The sequence below is a fragment of the Sinohyriopsis cumingii genome, chromosome 15, assembly GCF_028554795.1.
Source record: "Sinohyriopsis cumingii isolate HCF-2022 chromosome 15, ASM2855479v2, whole genome shotgun sequence".
NCBI lineage: Eukaryota > Metazoa > Mollusca > Bivalvia > Unionida > Unionidae > Sinohyriopsis > Sinohyriopsis cumingii.
This window is the reverse complement of record NC_142975.1, coordinates 141260585-141283078: the sequence shown is the minus strand read 5'-3', so window position 1 is coordinate 141283078 and position 22494 is coordinate 141260585. Positions and strand designations below refer to the sequence as shown.

At 34.8% G+C, this 22494-nt stretch overlaps 1 protein-coding gene across 1 annotated transcript; it reads right to left on the bottom strand.

The window, feature by feature from the left end:
- Nucleotides 1-3809: 3809 nt before the first annotated feature.
- Nucleotides 3810-16256, bottom strand: LOC149782928 (dual specificity protein kinase TTK-like). The gene is made up of 2 exons (XM_089934485.1): nt 16172-16256; nt 3810-12358 (listed from the first exon to the last, which is right to left on the bottom strand). The coding sequence occupies exon 2, from the start codon at nt 12314-12316 to the stop codon at nt 9692-9694; it is 2625 nt and encodes an 874-aa protein (XP_089790611.1). The 5' UTR covers nt 12317-12358; nt 16172-16256; the 3' UTR covers nt 3810-9691.
- Between the last annotated feature and the right edge of the window lie 6238 nt (nt 16257-22494).

The following is a 22494-nucleotide window of genomic DNA, read 5'->3' as shown; positions in this document are numbered from 1 at the left end:
GAATCTTAGGAAACAAATCCACGTAGTTCTTGTCCATGATAGTGAACAAGACAAACTTCAAAGGCTCATCATTAACTGAGCCTCCAAGTCTTTTAAGATCTTTGATAGTGGACTTGTTGCCATCCACAGTAAAAAATAAAAACTCAGGCTAACAAAACCAATCTATGCTGGTTTATCCATCTTAGACTTGTTGAAACTGCTATTGTAGGAGTTTTACTATGACGAGATAAAACAATTTTACTACATTCAGGTCAACGATGATTCACTGCTGATGCGCAGCACAAATAATGATGTGTACATGGATGTGTCTGAACTAGGTTTGGTCAATGAATTTGATACCAGTAATTATCTGAAAGAACATGTTGTTGAGTAATACTAATAAAAAGGAAGTTGGTAAGTTCTAAGACAAATGCTCAGGTAAACCAATCGAAGCATTAGCGGGACTGTGATCTAAATTGTATTCGATTGTGATGGGAATTTCCAGTTCCATTGGTGGAAGCTCTAAGAACATTAAAAGGGCTAAATGTGTTTCATGGATTATTATGCAGAAAGATCTCAAACATGACATGTCTGTGGAATATCTTGGAGACTGATATGATGTCAGAAACATCCCATGGGTGCTTACAGATTCACTATAGTTTGCCCCCGCTTGACAGCAAGTAATAGATAGTCCCTATGACATTGCTTTTTTGGCCACCATACTATTGTGAATCAACTTAGAGGTGACATGTCCACATTTTAAAGCAAATCTTAGTGGCAATTCTGTATTTTCTGGAAGAACTTGCAATTCCTCTCTACATGATTTACTGGTGCTTTAAGTCATATATCCAGCTGGTGTGTACCAGGTCCACAGTAATTGTATCTAGGGATATGTTTTACATCAGGATATTTATTCAATGGTGTTCTTAGTAATTTTGTTAATGCAGAAACAATATCACTGCTGACTTTTTAAAAAGCCTGGACCCTACTCATCCATGGCTTTTCAAGACAAACTTGAAAAGTATGGTTCCTGTGAACATAAATATCTTTGCTCTACATTGAACAAAAGTTCCAGTAGTTGTTGCTTGTCCATTTGAACTCAAGTTGGATTTGCATTAAATGTTTTTTAACGATATTGCACACAATATGAAGACATGAATGTATTATGTACTGTATTATTCAAGGGCACTACAAGAAAGGAAATAACAAATGCTTTCAGAAATTATTTTTTTAGGTCATTGACTTTTCCATGCGGTCATTCAAAGCGATTTTATTGACTCAATTTAATTGTAACAATGTTTTATCTAATTTTGGCTAATTTTTGTATTTTAAAAATGGCAGTGCTGGGGCATAACTTAATTCTTATTAACATTTCCTGCCAAAATAAAGTTGACATGTTACAAAAAGACAGTCATACTAGACTGAGAGTGCCTGCTTTTTGTAAACTTTTTGTGAGAAATTGTTTATTGAGTACATTCAATAAAGTTACATCCTTAGACACTAGACTGATATTCCCATACTTAGAAACAATTAAAACTAGAAAAATGGTTTTCTGAATATTATGGTTATCTATTTTCTTTAGCACTGATTGCAAATTGACACTCTACTAAATCACTGGAAGTCTAGTCTTACTTTACAGTGTTTTCAACCTTGATGTTAATGTTTAATATTTAGTATTTGTACATGAAAAGGAATGTACAAGCCATAATCCTCCTGCATTAATAAATGTTTAAATGAGTGGGGCTTATATAAAAAAAAACATTGATTTAAAAAAACGATGACTTATTTTAAAACATTCTATTCTGTTTCTGTCACACACACACACAGAGTGACAGGCAGATAAACAGACACCTTTTCTTTTAGATCCAATCCTGTGTGGCAAATTAGTTGTTTAAAATAGGAGAGAAGGGACATTAAAGATTGAGCTATTTATTTTTACTTTAAAATAGTCATTACAAGGTGGTTATGGAGAAAATGTAAATTTTATTGATAAGGGATTTAAATTGTATTTAATACTGCTTCTTTTGCATCTAAAAATTGTGTGGTCATTAGGTGAGTGGGTGTTGATATGTAAGGATGACAAGGATGATAGTTTTGTTTTTTAAAAAGGATGGTATTGGCTGAGGGGGGATATTATAGAAGTACACATGTATCCACAATGGGAATATAACATTATATCTTTTTCTATTCATGCGGGTGAGCTAAAACTTCACTATAAATTGGTTTCTAAGTCTGATTGCCTGTTCCAAAACATACTGAGTAAAAACAACCAGTCACAAATGTATGTGATGGTGAATATTTTTTTAATGAACTTTACTTTCATATCAGCCTGGGCCAATAAAAAAAATGTTTTATCTGAATTTTTCAGAACATTATGTGCAGATTAAAAATCTACCCCAACTGATTCCCAAAAATGTACTATTAAAATTAAGGAAGGGTTAGGGGCTGTCCTTTGACAAGACACAAGAACAATGCTCTTGTGGTCATTATCACCCTAAAATCAAGAACGTTGTTTGAGAACCAATGAAGAACTTCTTTCTTGAGACTCAGGTTGATAACTCACATTACTTCTGAAGTGTAAATAGACAAGAACAAAGGTAGCAGAATATACAGTGTCATCCATTTTGTTCAGAGATGAGGAATACATGAAAATATGTTCGTGGCATTTAGGCAGAATTCCAGAAATGGTCACCCACAGTTCACCAGATTTTATCTTTCTGAGTAAGCCCTACAGCTCAATAATTTAGATTTTTTGCTAAGCATATTACAGGGGATTAACTACTTTTAAACATTGAAAAAATATTTAGATATAACTCTGTAGGCAATCAGAGTGAGAAAATAAGTGAGTGAGCATGGGAGAGAAATTGACAAGATGTCCCTGTTCAAGGGTACAAAATTTCAACCTAAAGATACATTTGCTGTGTAGAGTAAAATACCTGTAAACAGCATATATTGAGAAGAACATGGTGAAATATTGTCAGGAGATAGTTTAATCTTTGTGTCTACTACCAAACCATGTGGGCAGATAGAAATAGAGGGTCTTTCAGAACTCATTAGTCATAAAATGGCAGATCATTTTGAACTCACCAAAATCAAAATGTTAAAACTTAACAGAATTGCAAGCCCACAAAACAGGACTCTGTAATCAGTCCCAGACTGATGCAAAGGGGTCTTCCAGCAGTTGGTTAAATATTTGAGGCCTCATGGGAGAAGTAATATGGCAAAAGATGGGTCTTTTGTGACCAGTATTATTGGAAAGGCGGTCTTTACTGCTGCTCATCTTATGGTAGTGTCCTCTTTAGAGTGTACAGTGTTTTTGTAATAATTGTTATCAGTTGTTTTCTTTTTATCTTTCAATCTATCTATGACCATAATGAATTGCATCAGTCATTTCAATTTCTTGAAATTACACTGGATCATTGTTTTTTTCATAATCAATCACACATTTCCTACTTCTTTATTCTAGTGTTATGTCACTTCCATATAGATATCTGGGGCATGTAATTCCTGCACCAACTTTTTTGAGTGTAATAGTTTCTCTGTGGAGGTTCATGCATATATGCAATGAATTCATACTGTATGGACAAGAGTAATTCCATAGGTAACATATTACTGATATTAAAAGAAATGGTCAACATTCAGTGAGTGTATACATATGTATATTGTTTTATGTGTGGACACCAATGCCAGGATAGTACAATATCTTCTATCTACTTTGTAAAGTGAGCTAAACATATTAAGCAACTCTTCACATTTAAGGTTTATGCTTTGCATCTTGAACAGTTTTGCTTGTAGTCAAAATACACAATACATAAGTATGAAAAAGTTGGTCATGTTACTTCTGTTTTAATGTTACTTACATTTACTACAGATAACAGCTTAAAACTGAGATATTCATCTTAAGTCTAATTCTACAAGCATTTAATAAACTGATATAATTTCCAATTCACTAGTCTATGTATTCTAGTTGATAAGTTTTATGAAACTAGGACCAGCAAAGTCTTACTAAAGAAAGCAAATGACAATTTACCATGAACAATCAATGCCTGATGAAGTTATAATATCAAAGTGCAGGCATGCAACTCCCATCCGGTCACCATGTGTTTGCAGTGTTAGGTTGCTGTAGCCATAAAACTTTACCTAGCGGACATCTGTTAACCGATGTTAACTGCAAGCCTGCACATCAGTATCATGACTGAGGCCAGCCTTAATTTTTCACACTATTTTGACATGGCTAATATGTACATGTAATAATGCTCTTTGATGGTACTTTGTGGTAAACTCTAATAAAAACATTATCCCTAAAGACCATAGATTCTTCAGAAAAAGATATTATCCATGGACTAGAGATGGATCATAACTGTTTTTAGATTTTCTAAATAATTTTTTACTCCTTTATATCACTAAACAAGGAATTTGAAAACAACCAATATGAAAAATATCCATATCAGCATTTGTGACAACTGAAAACAACTTGCTTATGCTTAACCTCAAAGGTCACAGAATTGTACCCCATATACTTAAACACTAGAGTACACTGAAAGATACATTATATGCCTGCCTGTGTTTAATAGCCTCTTTTTAGAATCTAACAATGTATTGTTGACTCTGGAGATTACTGATTATTGGTATCACTGATCTGGACCCTGGTGAAGGTATACTGTCTTGAAATAAAGTTTTGGTGCAGAAAACATTATTTTCTTATTAGACTTATCATGACCTAGACCAATTAAATCAAGACCATGAAATCTATATTAGACTTATCATGACCCAGACCAATTAAATCAAGACCACGGAATCTATATTTGACTTATCATGACACAGACCAATTAAATCAAAACCATGGAATCTATATTAGACTTATCATGACCCAGACCAATTAAATCAAGACCATGGAATCTATATTAGACTTATCATGACCCAGACCAATTAAATCAAGACCATGGAATCTATATTAGACTTATCATGACCTAGACCAATTAAATCAGGACCATGGAATCTATATGAGTCTTATTGTCCAAAGTGCAAGTCATCCACAAAGTTTGGTTAAGGAACTTACACTAGATTAAACATTATCCTGAAAAATCCATTTTTGTTTGAGCTGCAATGACCTTGAGACCCCCAAATCAATAGGTCTGTTCCACATCTTAGATGCAAGTCCCACACAAACTCTGGTCAAGGTATGTAGTCTATAACTAACATTGCAATGCAAAAACCAATGAACTAAAGTTAGGATGGAAGAAAAAAAATAATCTTTTTTCAGTCATAGTGACTTGATCTTTGACCTCAAAACTGATAGGTTTCTTCCTTACCCCCCAAGTGCAAGCTATCCACAAAAACTGGTGATGGTACATGCAGTAGAATTTAAGCTATTATGCAGAAAAGGAAAATGTAATGGATAGACAGGATCACAGTATATGCATGCCAAAAAATGAAAAAGCATGTACATTATATTGGACCTCAAAATACATTTCTTTGATCTATAAACTGAGATTTCTGAGAAACATGTTGGATGTACAGTCTATATTTATATAAAAACATGAATCATTCACACTAAACAGTATTTTTTGTTTTGCATAAAACTTTCTTGGCTGATTTATCAATAAAATAAACAATATTCAGAATTTCAAGAATTAATTAGTTCTTTTACAACAATATGCTTAGTACATACACATAAGAAGTTGTGGCCCTTAAATACAGAAATCAATGTGATATTCATGATAAGCAGTGTCACATATATAGCATATCAGTGAGAGACAGACAGGTAGAGAGAGACAGACAGATAGAGAGATAATATCAAGGTACTTTACCTACAGCAATTCTGGTCCACACTGCCAAAAAAATCTGTCATGCTAATGGTATGCTATACAATGTAAATAGGATCTAGAAAATCAAATGAGAGAGAGAGAGAGAGAGAGAGAGAGAGAGGGAGGTTAAGATTACAGTGGGGGTCATAAAAGACAGGTGACTCTTGAGTGAGATAGTGCAAACAACATCATGAAGAAAAAAAACATGCATTCAAGACCTATTTAACAATAAATGTCTATTTTATGGAGATACTTCAATTTTCAATTGCTGTCTCTCTTTACAACTTTAAAGTTAGAGACACTCACTAAATTTTAGGACAAAAGATGAGTAGGCCAGCTGAAAAAAAGATTTCATGAATGTTTTTTTATCTTTCTATTTGAAAATTAAAAAACACATTTAATTATATCTTGCTTTGTTTATGCCATCAATCATGCCCTGGTCACCACCAGATAACCAAGATATATTTTACATGCTTTTTTTTCTATCATTCTTTTCCCAAGATGTCCAATAATTCTACAAATTACATTGACAATATACCTTGTACTCTGTACATATTTACACCATGCAAAAAATACAATAATGTGACATCTATAGGAACCACAAATCTACAAGCTTTTTAGACATATAGTGTACTCTTCAAGTTTTGAAATTCTACACACACACAGTGACAAAAGATACACCTAACTCGGTCTGATTAAAATTAAGAACTGCTTATCAGTAAGATAATTTGACGCACCAATGAAAGGTCATGTTCTGTGGACCTTTTGATTGACCAGTCAAATTAGTTTTCATGCTGAAAAGGAAAAACATCCATTGGAGCTAATGATAATCCTCTCTAAGATTACATGCAATGCTTTATTCAATAAGCTATAATAAATAAGCAGACAGGAATCCCAAAGGTCACTAGAATAAGAACTAGGTGCCTGTCATATCTCCATTATGCTGGAGATCTAAATTTTAATGTGACTAGTATGATAATGATGAAATTTAGAATATTAAGTGTCCTTCAAAGCTAAGTGTCCTAATTATGAAAGTCAAGCCCGTGAAAGGTTAACCTAACATTGACACAGGTGTGTTGCTGCCACTGCTTACAAATAGTTTCCTTTCCCTTGCTTACTTCTGCAGATCACTCTGACACTACATACAAGTGTTCTGAGGAATGGCATCTCTCACATATAAAAGGTATTAGGATGACAAAGGCCTGTGCTTATGCAAGGCAAGACAGGAACACGCCACATATCAGGGCACAAACAGGACACATGTAGTAATATTTCTAACAAAGTTTCAGTTGAATCAGCAACTGGTGTAGAAGATGTGTAACTTTCATAAACTTTAACTCTGCACTTTAACCTTACTGACAACGATGTAGCATCTTTCTGCATATTCAGGCATGATGGGTAATCCTAGTATATACACAGACAGTAACATCATCCCAAAGTTTCAGTTAAGTGATTTTCAGATAAGCATACTTAGAACACTGAGAAGACACTTCTAACTCAGAATGGTCCCAAATAGATAGAATTTAGAATCTTATACAATTTTCTAAATAGCTCAAGAGTAATCAAAATACCATGACAGATATTTCTGTTTAAATTGCCATCCCTGTGTATCAGGTATGTTTAAACTGCCCTCCCGATGTATCAGGTATGTTTAAAGTGCCTTCCCTGTGTATCAGGTATGTTTAAACTGCCTTCCCTGTGTACCATCTATGTTTAAATTGCCATCCCTGTGTATCATCTATGTTTAAACTGCCCTCCCAATGTATCAGGTATGTTTAAATTGCCATTGTGTATCAGGTATGTTTAAACTGCCTTCCCTGTGTATCATCTATGTTTAAATTGCCATCCCTGTGTATCAGGTGTGTTTAAACTGCCCTCCCGATGTATCAGGTATGTTTAAATTGCCATCCCTGTGTATCAGGTATGTTTAAACTGCCTTCCCTGTGTATCAGGTATGTTTAAACTGCCTTCCCTGTAAAGCCAATGGTGTCATTAGGTGCCATGATCCAGGAATTTACCCCAGCAACTTTGCTGCTAGCACCAGCCTGTATTCAGTAAATCAATAAATGCTTTTGAAGTATATAAAAAATGTAAACAACCCTGTTTTTGTAGAAAACCCTTGTACTTGTACAATTAATAAACACACTGATAGCAGGTATGTTTATACTGCCTTCCCTGTATAGCAGGTATGTTTAAATGAAGAGGACTGAATACGGCTGTTTATAAAGAAGGCACCTGACCTTCATACACATGAACACAGCCTTGACATAAATGATGTTGCTGCAGAAAACTAATTCCTATGTCTCACCATTCACAGGCAAAATAAGAAGTTAAAATATCAACATCTATTTCTACAGAGCTGATAACAAGTTTTCACAGGTTTCATTATGGCTTTCCACTTTTCATGCAATTCTGAAAATAACTATAAAAAAATTAAAATACTTAATACAGATTTTGTTATCCTGAACTGTTACAACAGAATACCAGGAAATCTAAATCCAAAGCACTTATTGTGCAAACATGCAAATTCTTCATAGCATCAGGATATTTCTGAAGGAACAAAATAGGTTTATAATCTGACTGCATGAGAAGTTGAAAACCATTACAAAAAGTGAGATAATACACTCTAGAAGAAATTTTCATTAAAATTTAAACACTAGTGTAAGTAAATAATGTGCTCATAATAAATGTTATGACCAGACATATCGAGAATATACATCAATTATGTCCCATAAATTTAGCAATTTAGAGAACATCTGATGAAATTACCTTCATTGTTCTAATGGGCGCTGGCAAGTTTCAAAATAAATAATAACACACTGAAAAGTCACATACTCCTATAATGTACTGAATTGTCATGGACATAATTTTGAGTCACTTATGATAACCTGTGCCACTGCTTTTCAGACAATCATAATTTATATGCAACAAAATATACAGATTAACAATTTTGATCAAAGTGAACATTGCTTTCATCATTTACTGACTGTAAGTGTATGTAATTTGTCATTGATTCAGCCTGACATAAAAAATGTTTAAAAAAACCCAAATAAAACAAAAAAGAATTCCATATTTGGAAGACATGTATCCCTGCTGTTCTCCATTTTGACTTCCAATCCAAAGGTTTGAGTCCCGAGAATGAGGACAATGTTAGCTGGATATGTGCATTCATGCCCAACAAGTATCTACATAGTCATAGGGTTGGGATCTCAACAGTTTTCAAGGCATGATCTAGGGCAAAGTCATTTAGGGGAATAAGGATGGACTTGGGAGACAAAGTCAGTTACATGCATAAATTTGTCTTTTTATGTCCAGTAAGTATACATAATATTATGGAGTGGAGACCTCGAAAGTTTCAAAGTCATGACTCCAGGGCTTAAGTTCTTAGTGGTAGGATTGGACTCTAAAGTCAATTGCATGTGAAAATCTTTTTTTTCTCAATCAGAAAGCGTAAATATCATCATAGTGTTGAGATCTCAACAAATGCTATGCCTAACTTGAGGGCTAACTTTCTGGAGGATTGGGGAGGGGTTGGATTGGATTCTATGGATTATTAAGGTGTGTCAATCTGAAATCTTCTGATACTTAGGTCAGTGATCACATAACCTATTTTCAGACATGCAAGTCAAATAACTAAGGAGTTATTTGAAATTTATGTAAAATCAACCCTAGACTTATTGTGATATTGTGATGAAGTGTTACTTGATGTGGCAACTGATTTAGAAGATATGTGACTTTCAAAATCCTGAAAACAAAACTAGACATTGTTGATGTTGCTGGCAGTGGAAAAGCAACTCCCATATCTAATCTTAAAGAATATTAATAATATTAATTAATATTAATATAGCCAAGTATCATGATTCCGCCATTATTTAGAATCAAGAAAGATCTCAAGAAGATAACGATCATTTTGCTCCATCTGGAATTTGATAGTCTTTAATGCTCAGGCTCTGCAGAGGTGCTCGGACTTGCTTAATGCTGGCTGCACTAGGGCCTTGGACTGACTTTCCTGGCCGACTTAGGTTAACGTGTCGGAATGGATTGTTTTCTGGGTTATATTTATTGTCTGTGGAGGCAGCCATATTTTGCCGTTGGGATAAATTGGATGCACCATCCTTTGCCTCATCTCCCATCTCTAGAGAGGAAATGGAGTTTGGATTATCGATCTTATTTAGCACAGACTTCAGTTTCTTAATGGTATTAAGACTGCTTGGGGAGAGGGTCGACTGATCAGAAAGTTTGGAAATCAAAGCTTCGATGTGTATGTGAGAAATTGTTTTCTCCTCTATGGCTTCTTCCTTCTTAATTCCAATCAAGTATGGATGAAAAAGTAGCTCATCAATAGATGGTCGTTGTTTTGGATCTCGATGTAGACACTTTTTCATGACATCAATGACCTGCATATCTGCTGCCTCAGGAAAGTCAATTGCAAAATCAGGATTTATAATTGCCTGTAGTTTGGCAAAATCATGGCGAATGTGCTGAAATGGTGTTTTTCCATACACCATATTATAAAGTATGCACCCAAGGGACCAAACATCACTCTTGACACCAATTTTGAATTTGGGTCGCCCCTTGTTACTTGGATCTCCTCCACAACTGTCCATTATGGCTTCAGGGCTCATGTAGTTTAGGGTACCAACTTGTGTCTCTAGAATCACACTTGTTTTGTCCTGTTGCAAGGCTTTTGCAATGCCAAAATCAATCAGTTTAAGATTTCCATCGACCATCAGAAAATTTGCTGGCTTAAGGTCAGAGTGAATAATACCCTCTTTGTGTAGGGCTTGCACAGCCTGCAACATAATTTCCCAGTAGAATTTAATCAAATTGTCAGACAAACGTTTACCTTCTTTGGTCTGACTACGAAAAAACATAGCCAAATCACAGTTTCCAGCTTCCATGACAACATAGAGTTTATTGTTTTCTGCATCATACTCATAGTCATACATTTTAATAACCTTGTCACAGTACTGAAGCCTTTTCAGCAATTTGATTTCATTCTTGTACCCTTCAACAATCATCTGATTTGCATGTTCCAGATTCACACATTTAATGGCCTTTAGCTTCTTCTTGCTGTCATTTAAATCCATGACTTGATAAACCTTGCTAGAACCACCCTGTCCAACAATGTCCAGTACAGAATATGACTGTCCATTTACTTTCATTACCTTGAGATTTGCCAGATTTGGAGTGGCTGGTATTTGTAATGGTGCCACAAGCGAGTTCACTGAAGGAGTGCTAATTCCTGAGACCTTCTGTTGATCTAGAGGGTCCATTTGTGAAGACAGCTGTCGTGGCAACTGTAACTGATCCTGAGTGGGAGGCAGTATTTGACATGGTCGTTTAATAGAGTATGTCATGGAATTTTTATTTTTTTCTGCCTCTGGTTTCTGTATATTTGGTTTTGGAAGGTTATCATTCACTTCCTCTACCCTGACATGTTTGTCATCTGGACATTGATCTTGCTGTTTTAAGGTCGAGGAGTCCTCTCTCTCCATGGGAATAGTGTCTGTATTTGTCATCGACATATAGCCTGATGTGTGGGTACCTTGGCTGGACAAATATGTCCTGTTGCTTTGCTGTGAGGCATCTAGTGGTATGAAACCATCAAATGTATCATTGTCTTGTGTGTCATCCTCTTCTCCACATTCATCAGTCATATGAAATGGCATGTTGAGTTTCTTAACTCTCATTGGCAAACCAATATCTGCAGCCCGACGTTTTAAAAAAAAATCTGATCCAGATGAAGGAACTATTTTCTTGACACTTCCCATATCTGGTGTACTATGGTAGGATCTAAGCAGTGGCTTACTGTTAACATTTTGTGGTTGCCTAAATGGTTCTGTGTCTGAGTCCTTGTTTGCTTTACTGCTTTTCACTCTATCAGCTAATGATTCTTCTTTAATATCTGTCTTTTTACCACTGAGTTCAATTTCATTTCCAATACCTGCAGAAACTTCTTTTCCACCACCTAGAAATGCTGAAGATAATTTTGGACTGTATAACTGAGGTCTGCCCTCTTTCAACCTCCTCAGAGCCTCTTTTATCATTTCTGCTGGTTTAGCCTCAAACAAGAGGGCCTTTTCAAGAATCTTTTTAGCCTTCCCCTCGTTTCCCTGATGCCTTTCCTGCTCAGCTGATTCAACATGGACAACAGCAAATTTTCTACAGATAGCTCTGGCCTGGCTCAGAATGTACAAGGCTTCATCAGGAATATGTTTTTTCTTCAATTTGGCATAGTCAATGAATAAATCTGCATAAGTTTCATTGGTTCTATTATCATCAGCCTTGATTTCCTTAAAAGCTTTATCATACAAATCACAAATAAAATTATATCTGGTGATATCATCTGGGAACTGAGTGCCCTCTTTTACACTGTTGATGAATTTCTGCCAGTCCTCAGGTCTGTTCCCTTGGGAGAATATAAGCTCAAGCCATTGGGTTTGACCAGTAAGATCAAAGGTCATGCTTTCATCACTGGAGTGGTCCTTGCCTTTAGTAAGCTTCTCTTTTAAACTGGCGAGACTCATGGTTTACTTCTTTGATTGGCAATGATCAATGGTTCAGGAAATCTGGAAAAGAAAAATTCACATTGTACACTGGGAGTTGCTAGCAAACTGGATCTGTAAACCGGATCTATTCCAGAATGCACAACTGAGGGATTCGTGCTGCTTTTGTTTTAAAATTGTACACAAAATCAACAGAATACAAATTTTTGTGCACCTAATATTTAAAAGCCCTCACATCATTTATTCATTAAAATCTCCATGTATTCAGAAAATTCACACCTTTTTTATTCAAATGGCAGGCAGAATTTCTTCCATTACATTTTCAGTTCAAGAAAAAAAATTAGGCCCTGTATTCATAAATAAGGCTGCAACATTTACATGTGCAAGGCTTAGTTTAGCAAGGTTTTACAAAATCTGCCTGTAAATATTTACAAAATCAATGACTGCGTACAAGATCAAGCATATGAATGTGTTATGAAACTCTGTGTGTGTGTGATTTGGATTTTTAACATAATTTTAACAATTTTTCAGTCATATCGCTATGATGTCTGAAGTGTGGCAGTTTATTGTGATGTCTAGCACTGGGGCATCATGCCGCAGACATGTAGCACGATGTCCCACCCAGTCACATTATCCTGACACCAGGTCAACCAGTCCTAACACTAACCTCTTAATGCTTAGCACCAAATGAGACAGCTGTTAGTACCATTTTTGCAAGTCTTTGGTATGACTTGGCCAGGGATTTAACCACCAACCTCCCGCATCCGAGGTAGACAGTCTAACCACTAGGCCACCTGGAGCGGTGTGTTATGAAACTACCGATTCAAATAAAATGATGCATTTGCAAATCTTTGTTTAAGAAGACTGGTAGTATTTTTCTCTTATTTAAGTTTTTAAAGTGAGATATGAAATTCATATCAAATGTGGCATTGCTAGGAAAAAACCTCAGTTGATGAGAAGTGGTTGTACCATACATTACACAATAAACTGAAATAATGAACTTACTTACAAAAAAATTGTTACAAGAAAATTACATACTTTTGAAACTATGTTTATTAACAGAACATTTGACGAGTACCATTTTACTTTTAAGAAGCAAGTCTGTAAGCCACTGCATAGTTTCTTATTCAATGCAGATCATACAGGAGCATCTTAGTCAATTTCCAGATGGTAGGTATGTCCCATTACATTCTTACTTTTTTGTATCAAGTACTAAAGCATGTTTTCTAAACTTAATTTTCTCAAAATAAGAGGAAAGACAGAGCAAATACAACAATTCCAAGCTGATCAAGGTATGGCATGCATATTACAATGTTTTACATATAAATAGTTGTCAGCTGTAAGCACAACAAGCAGAATGGTGGAAAGGTTTAGTTCATATGTGGTTCAATTAAATGGCATCATTTTAGTTAATGTATACCACTGACATGCTTAGAGATTTTGGTAAACATTGAAACCTTTTTCACCAATGCAGTGAGTGTGAACTTCAATACTATTTGACATTTTATATATTTGTAATTTTCTAAAATTAAAACTCCCATCTACTAGCTGCATTGTATTTAGATGTAATTTCAGTCTTCTTCCTAATTAAAGTTTGTTTACCAGTAAGTACGTTGTGAAATTCACCGCTCCGGTGGACTAGTGGTTAGAGCATCTGCCTTGGATGCAGAAGGTCGTGGGTTTGAGCCGTGGATTTGATCCCCGGCCGAGTCATACCAAAGACTTATAAAAATGGTACTAACGCTGCCTCACTTGACCGGTTGGCCTGGTGTCAGGATAATGTGTCTGGGTGGGACATCATGCTACATGTCTGCGACATGATGCCCCAGGGCTAGGCATCACTATAAACTGCCACACTGCAGACATTGTAACGATATGACTGAAAAATTGTTAAAGCTACGTTACAAATCTAAATCACACACACACACACAAACACTGTGAAATTGAGTTTTAGCAAACAGTGAAGATGAGAAGCATTGCATTTACACTCTCCAACCTGACATGAAATGACAATCATTGTGGCCATAATATGAGCCAAGATGTGGAGACCCTGATTTGAAGCAGAACCTGTGGAATTATTTTGAAAGGTCAGATGGTGTAAGCATATGGAAGAGCTCAATTCAGACTGAAAGTGTGTTACTTCCCAGGCCCTCTAATCTGATGTCTTTGTTATGACTCAGCTGGGGTTCAAGCCTGTGACCTCCTGCAACATAGGTGGATGCTCTAACCACTTAGGCCACAAGAGTGGTCCATCAAGTGGAGATGGTGCAAGTGAAGTGGGAACGAGATCATTTTATAAAAAGCTACAACACAATAATAGAGCCCATATGTAGGTCAGCCTCTTCTCTAAAACATTCCAATATGTCATTAAGTTCAGGAATTTCCAAGTGAAAAGCTATGTCCTAGAGTCAGATTCAAATAAACATGTTACCTCCAATAATATAATGATGTATTTAATCAACAATCATTGAAAAATTTTAGCTATGTATTTTGTTGTTTACAAAATGAATGTCCCTGGTCAGGCACACTGTAAATTTCATCTTAGACAAGGTCAAGTACAAAATACAATGTGTATAACATACAATCATTAGGAAAAGCCAAAAAATAATACAAATTAAATATACATAACACTAGTGTTAATTAAGATATGCATTGTCCCAAGAACCACATTGCTTTGAAGTGTTATTTATATGCTAATTAACTAGGCTACAATTCTGGCCGTGTCATTCCAGCTGGCGCCTGATTGGGGGCAATATTTGGCAAATGAGATCAAATTAGTGAGGCTACCAATTGGGAAATGAGGCTACCCATAAAGTAATGTGAATGTAGTATCGTCAATGACAAGAAATGCCATCACTATTCTGTCTTTCGATATAAGCAAGGTAACTTCCAGCTTTATTTTTATTTTCGTTCTATAGGGCACGAAATTTTAAGTATAATCTACATATCATTTCGATGAAATAAATGTCCTTATCAACAGTCTAATCAGATTATTATCTTGAATATACATGATGACTAATGTTGACAAAGGTTTGTTAGGGACTCAAGATGGTGGCGCAAGGTGTGCGCGCATTGCATTGTGGGTATTTGCGTACTCAATCGTGACATCTGTGAAAACAACCCATACCCTAGCCTCAACTTGATCTTGATAAATTCAGTGTTACATGACATTTTTGCAATGTGCAGAGTCAACCTTTACCACAAACACACACACACACACACACACACACAAACATTTGGTATTCTGATGATTTGACAGTTGTGGTTAATATTTGTGTTAATGATATCTAGTGTTCAGTTGTTTTGGACAAAAGCTAAATTCGTTACTATCAGTTTATGCAAATGATATAACATAAGTATATCCAGGTTGATTTCTACTTGTTAGTTTTTGTTTCATTAAGTAGTGACAGGCTTTGTTGACAAGTATTAATATATTTTCCAGGCTACGTTTATTAATGCTTTCCAAGACAACTTATTCATACTTCCTGAGGCATAATCAAAGCTGCACAAGCATATTCTAAAATAGGTCTACCTAAACCCCGTAAATGAAATTATGAACTAAATTTTTAGCATTTTGTGGACAAGATGATAGGCTATGCCTTGAACAGGCTCATGTGTGACTCTGAGCTTTTTATACATATAGTTTTTCATCCGATGGAATAATAATAGCAGTAACTTTTTACAAAAGGCTTGTTGTTTCAGCTACAACAAAGCATCGTCATCGATGATCGAGTACAGATGCGTGCCTTCTTTTCGTCAACGGTGGCACTGGGTGGTGCTTCAATGTACTTGATGTAGAACCGAACTAATCATGATCAAGACTAATGGTGAATATTATTTTGTTTTAAAATAGATCAAAACATTTAATTTAGTTACTTTTTTCTTCTTCAAATATACCATCTAAAATGTTTTCATCTTTGGAAGTGATCCATTTCGGTTTTCCTAACATTTGAACAAGCCGCTTCGATTTGATTGGCTAATTTGCGGTGAAAATAGAGGATACTCAATTGAATCATTTGGTACATCTTGGAAACTTTCGTAAAATTCCAAATCATTAGACTGGTCACTTACACGAGTCATCTATATAGTTACATATGTGTGGTAAATAAATCAGTGCAGGGAACCAAGCTAATTTAGCTCTACATCCCAGAAATGTTTAACGCCACAATTTGGAATCATGAGTTGCTTCACTCTTTCTCAAGACCACGCAAAGTGATCTCGATAGACCGGAGCACCAGAGTTAGTTCCATGAGTGCGTCGAATAGGGAGAATGTTAAAGGAAGATTTAAACCTAAGAAGAAAAAGAAGAGGAGAAAAAAGTTTTAAGTGAAAAATATAACGAATTATAGAAACAGTGCATTTGATATACAGGATGGAAATATACAGATTTAAATTTAATGCGCCAAAAATTTGCAGTTGAAGCTGCATAAATTAAAACACAAATTTACAATTACTTTTTGTGAACTTTCAATACTTTTACGTGAATTTTTAAACAGGCTGTGAAATTGGATCTTTAAAAATTATTTATACAACTATTGTCATGCAATTGATACAACTGTTAAGGGCATGTGCAATATATTAAATAAATAATTTAATGATAAAATAAATATATTGATAACATACGCTAATCATTTATGAAGATATTGTATTCCATTCCTATCACAGGGGCCCCGAGTGGTCGAGTGGTCTAAAGCGCTCTCCGTTACAGATCACTGCCATCTCACCTCTGTATGCGTGGGTTCGAGTCTCCGATTCGGCGAATGTGGGTATGTGAGAAAGCTTGCCAGTAGCTTCTCGTGGATCGGTGGTTCTTTTTGGGATTTTCCCGGGTTCTTCCTCCACCATTAATACTGGCCGCCATGTATAGCCTATCGTCTGCTGAAAATGACGTTAAACCCGACAACAACAACAACACTCCTATCACATATATAGATGATAAGAATATTGATATGTGTATGCCTTGTTAAGTAAGACAGTAATAGTCAAAACTTTTTAAACGTTAGTATTAGTTGAATTGTTAGGAAATTTTTTATTTAAACTAAATGTGAACGACGAATTTTTTTCATATTTTTTATATCAATTGGATTAATGTTACAACACGTAAGTAGTTGTGGGGGATGATGGAACACCCTATGGGGATCTATGGTATCTTAACATTAAGTATGGCCTTATGAAAATATATGGGGATATAACATTAAATAGAGTGAGTGTCAAATGACCAGTCTCCGACCTTCTACAGATTTTCTTGGTTCTGAAGAAAAGGGGAAAGTTCTATTAGGGCAGAATATTTTAGTAAAAGTAATAAGATTTAAATTTTCTCTAAATTGTATTAAAAGTAATTTTTCATTAAAATATATTGAAAGTAATATTCTACTAAAATATATTGATATTCAATTCATTAATTTCGGTACTACAGTTATATACTATTTAATAAAGATTGCGCCCTTATGACCAAACAGGCAAAACTCTCCTGCACTATGCATTTCGCTCGTATCGTAAAGTCAGCAAAAACTACACTCGGTAAGTTGTGTAGATAACTGAACTAACGAATTCCAAAAATTCCCTCTGAGTGGGTAAATAAGCTGCTGTGGCAAAATTGTCTGTCTAATAACGTACATAGACCCAGACGATAGTCTGTAAGAAACGATGAAGCCTTACTTTGAGATTCTGGTGCACTCGAGAACTAGACGTATGACCATATTTGGCTGCGTCCTAAGAAACTGTATATAAAAGCGAGGAGAAGTGGACGTTTTTAGTCTTAAGTGGGATCTTATGTTTGCTTACGCCTTCACACCTTTTAGGATGCTCCAACGGGTTATACACAAATACCAGCACTCCACTGTTCAGCTCATATTGATCGCATCGATGTGGCCACATAATTCTGGTTCAGCGATCTTCTACTTGACCATTTCAGGATTTGACCTCCTTCTGCTGCAGCACATGGCTAGAAGCTCACTTCTAACAACAGCCCACATATTCTCATTCTTAATGCTTGGCTAATCTCAAAGGATCTCTCCGCAAAGTTTTTGATCAACGTTGCAAAGTTCATTTTTTCAACCCAGTGGATGTTCCACGTCTAAAGTGTATGATGCCAAATGGAGAATTTTTGTGATTGGTGCAGTAGAAAACATAAGACACAATTTGAGAACAAGGAAGATTGTCTAAAGTTCATTTCCAGAACATTCCAAGTTATAAACAGCGTCATATAGATTCCTGCTACTCTCTCACCTTAATGGAAACTTCCATATAAAAAAAACAGACTTCATTTCTAGAAAATACTAAGGTTAGAATCAAGGCTGTATCCATAACTCAAAATGAGTGACCGTCTTTATCCTACGTGATATTAGACATGTAGGTCCAGTTCCTACCCTCAATAATGGATAAAGATAAATCACACAATATAAAATCCTTAACAAAAGCCAAAACAAATTGAATATACATAAATGGGTAGAATGTGTAGGATGTCCCAGGAGCGATCCTTCTGTAATCTTCTGGTTGATCCTCATGGGAAGACAAATTCTGGTCATACGGTCGGATTATTTTCCATACGGAAAACTACCAGCCTGGCAATATCAACAAGTATGTATTATGGCACTTAAACTGCTCCCCCCTCCCAAGAAAAATGCAGCTTAATTAAAGATTTCAACTCTTTTTGGAGTTTGCCTAATTCATTATATAATGGTGTATGTTTGCTTTTATCATTTTTCCATTTCAGGTGCAGTCACCTGTGCTGTTCACACCAGAATAACACAATTATTAGAGAAATCACAAACCTAATATATCTAATAGTAGTGATATGCATTCAGTCTGCATATAATAGTTTGCAAAGGAAAGTTAAGACGTACAGAACATTCATTTGTGGAGCTGGCAAAAATAACATTTTTATTTTGCATGACTCTAGAGATCATCGAAAGAGTCTTTAACCCCCATAATAAATTCCTAATGTTTTGAACACTTCTTTATATTTGAAAGAATTTATTTTCATTTCTACGTAATCTGATTTTTATATATAAAAAAAATAGAGTCCACTGCAATTGATAAAATAAACACGTCAGATACGTTTCATGTAAGTTATCACGTTTATCACATTTATAGAGATATTTGTATTTGTCACATGTATATAGATACTTGTATTTGTCACATCTATAGAGATACTTGTATTTGCTATATTAGTTGCATGTATAGAGATACTTGTATTTGTCACTTGTACAGAGATACTAGTTTTTGCCACATGTATAGAGATACTTGTATTTGTCACATGTATTGAAACACTTGTATTTGTCAGGTTTATTATTGCAAACAATATAATTCCATATAGATGTGTTTACATCAATATCTGTGATACATCTGCCTTTCAAAAATCTTCAAATGAGAAAAATTAATTTTCTGTTTTTCTCCCTTGTTTTGACTTCACTGTATAAACAATATACTCTTCACAAATAAATATAATCACCGATCATTGCCATCTCACCTCTGTCCGCGTGAGTTCGAGTGGCGGGCTCAGCCAATGATGGTATGTGAAAAGAAGAAAAAAATTGCTAGCATCTTCTTACCGGGTTTTGACTGGTTCAATGGAATGCCAGAGCTGTCTTAAGATGAGAATTTTTTATTATATGATGTGCATTTGTACTTATATTAAGACAGTTCTGGCGTTCCATATGGTTCATTGTCCACAGTTATACTGGCCGCAATGTATCGTGTGCTGATGTTTGGCGTTAAGCCAACAACAAAATCAATATAAAATTGTTCTACATGTAGAATAATTAGTATTTTACCTTATTAATTAAACAGGCTGAATAAAATGAGTTCTCTGAAAAATTAGTGCTGTTTTAGCTGGATAAACGATTATAACAACAATAGTTTTCTTAAAAGTCTTTGAAACCTTTCAAATACTGGCTTTATTTTGGTCGCCATGGCAATCAAAGTAACTTCTATAATTATTTATTATTTTCATTATGATTAGTATTAGTTTCTTATCAGTGAACTATAGATAAATTAATAGTGTTATATTTTATATGGAGACGATTGGTGACCAATAACACTACATACATATTGCATCATTTATATATTATAGATGCTTCCCGATAAGGTCATTAGCAGACGATATTCTGCCCATTTTACCTGGACGATGGGCAACCTGGCAGTTTCCCCTATATGTGACCATCAAAATTTAACATTTTGAACATGGCACACTGAGATAAACTCAACTTATAAATTACAAAAATAGATACTTACAGAAAGCTTGATTTGTGTCCTGTTTATGAATTTATGTTTTGCAACAGTATCTTGAGATTCAGTTAATTTATTTCAACTCCCAAACACCATATAAACTCAATGGTAAATCTGCCAGCATACCACAAATTAAGGCTGCTGATGACGTCATTCGGGATCTATCTATAACCTACTGACATGTTTGGACATGTTCGAAAGAAAGACTTTAATTATCTAGCGTTGACGTAAAAATAATGAAATCAGTATATGTGGTATGTATACAAACATTGAACGGTCCATGTGCACGTTTTCAGTAGCTATATTTGATGGAAAAATATATATTATATTTAAATTTTTTTCAACAAATACTTTTGTTCTATATTTTATATATTTGGTTGCTATGGTAACCAAGGACACATCAATTTCACGAACAGTTTTCTTTTAGCAAGATGCATGCATATTGAATCACATTATAGAATTTCACCTCAGTCAGATTATGAGTTTAGTACTAGTTTTGAAGCAGTTATGTGGATTTGGCTCAGAGAGTCTATATTGTTCTGAAACAATTCAGCGTACTCTGACGGGAGAATTAGAAGCAAATCAGCATCGTTAACAATGTCATGCAACAACACAGCACTCTCAGGGTTTATTAGTCCAAATGGCGATAGTAACAATAATTGTATATCATTCAAACCTTTTATTTGGAGGGAGGGGGACTAAATTCTGAAAATTTCCTTTACACATCACATTATGATTAGTACTGTGAAATATGCCCTCGCCACCTGTAAAAGTTTCCCCAGTGACTTTATATATATAATTGAATTTGAATAACAATTAAGCCATTGCTTGTGCAATGTACATAATTCTAAAAGGTTTAAGTTTTGAGAAGTTATATATTTTCACATTTGCCGTTTTCTTGACCTATAATTCCGTTTGACAGCACAAGTATCGAATATTTATTTTTTCAGTCTCATATAGTTTTATATTGTAATCAACATTACATTATAACAAGACAAAAAATATATCCTGGTAGTCTTCCAAGAGTTCTTTCACAACTGAGTACAACCTTGATGTCGGTTGTTACGAGCTGAATCAAGTTAATTAAAATTGCAAAACACATCTGCTTAAACCATGAGAATGCAATAATTAAATTCTCCTTAGAAACTTTAAACAGAAACTGAGTAACCAAGAGACTTTTTTTTAGCAAAGACGTTATATTTTTAACATTTGCCCTATTTTAAAAAAATAATAATAATTAACAAATTAAAAAAAAAAATAAGGCGTGCCCTAATTTAAAAAATCCTGGATCCGTGTCTGCCAAAGATCTAAGGAAAAAGGTGTTTATTCATTTCTTTTCCTTTCTTAATCTTTTAACACGTGACAGTCCTACGAATACTGGCACATTCCAATATAAAAGTGCAATGTTTTTAAATATTTACTTTATTCAAATAACATTTTACTGACGTATTATATTCAGATATAGCAACGTTTACAACACAAGATGATACTGTTGCAGAGTGTTTAGACGTACCAGCTTTACAACACCAGATGATACTTGTGAAATTAGTTATCAAAAAGTTATAAAATTAAGACAAAAGGTTTTATGAGTTAAATATGATCAAACGCCGAATTTCAAGTGAGCTTTAAAATAGTTTTGTCTACATATCATTTTATAAAAAAAATAATAGTCATCATTGTGCAAAACATATAGCTGAAATTATGACTGAAATATTTGGGTACCAAAACATGATTGCAACAAATTTGTAATTCAAACTCTGCGTTGCCATATGTTACCAAAATCACAAGCAAGTGCATGCTGCTTTGAAGCTGCAAATCTGGAAAACTCAACACAAGGGTCAGTACTATTGCTATCATCATTTAGCTGGACATCATTGTGTATTTATTACGTCTAATAAAACCTGTGAAGTTTGCACAGTTATTAATGATGAACTAGTTAGTTAGTAAAAGATATACTCATAGTACATATT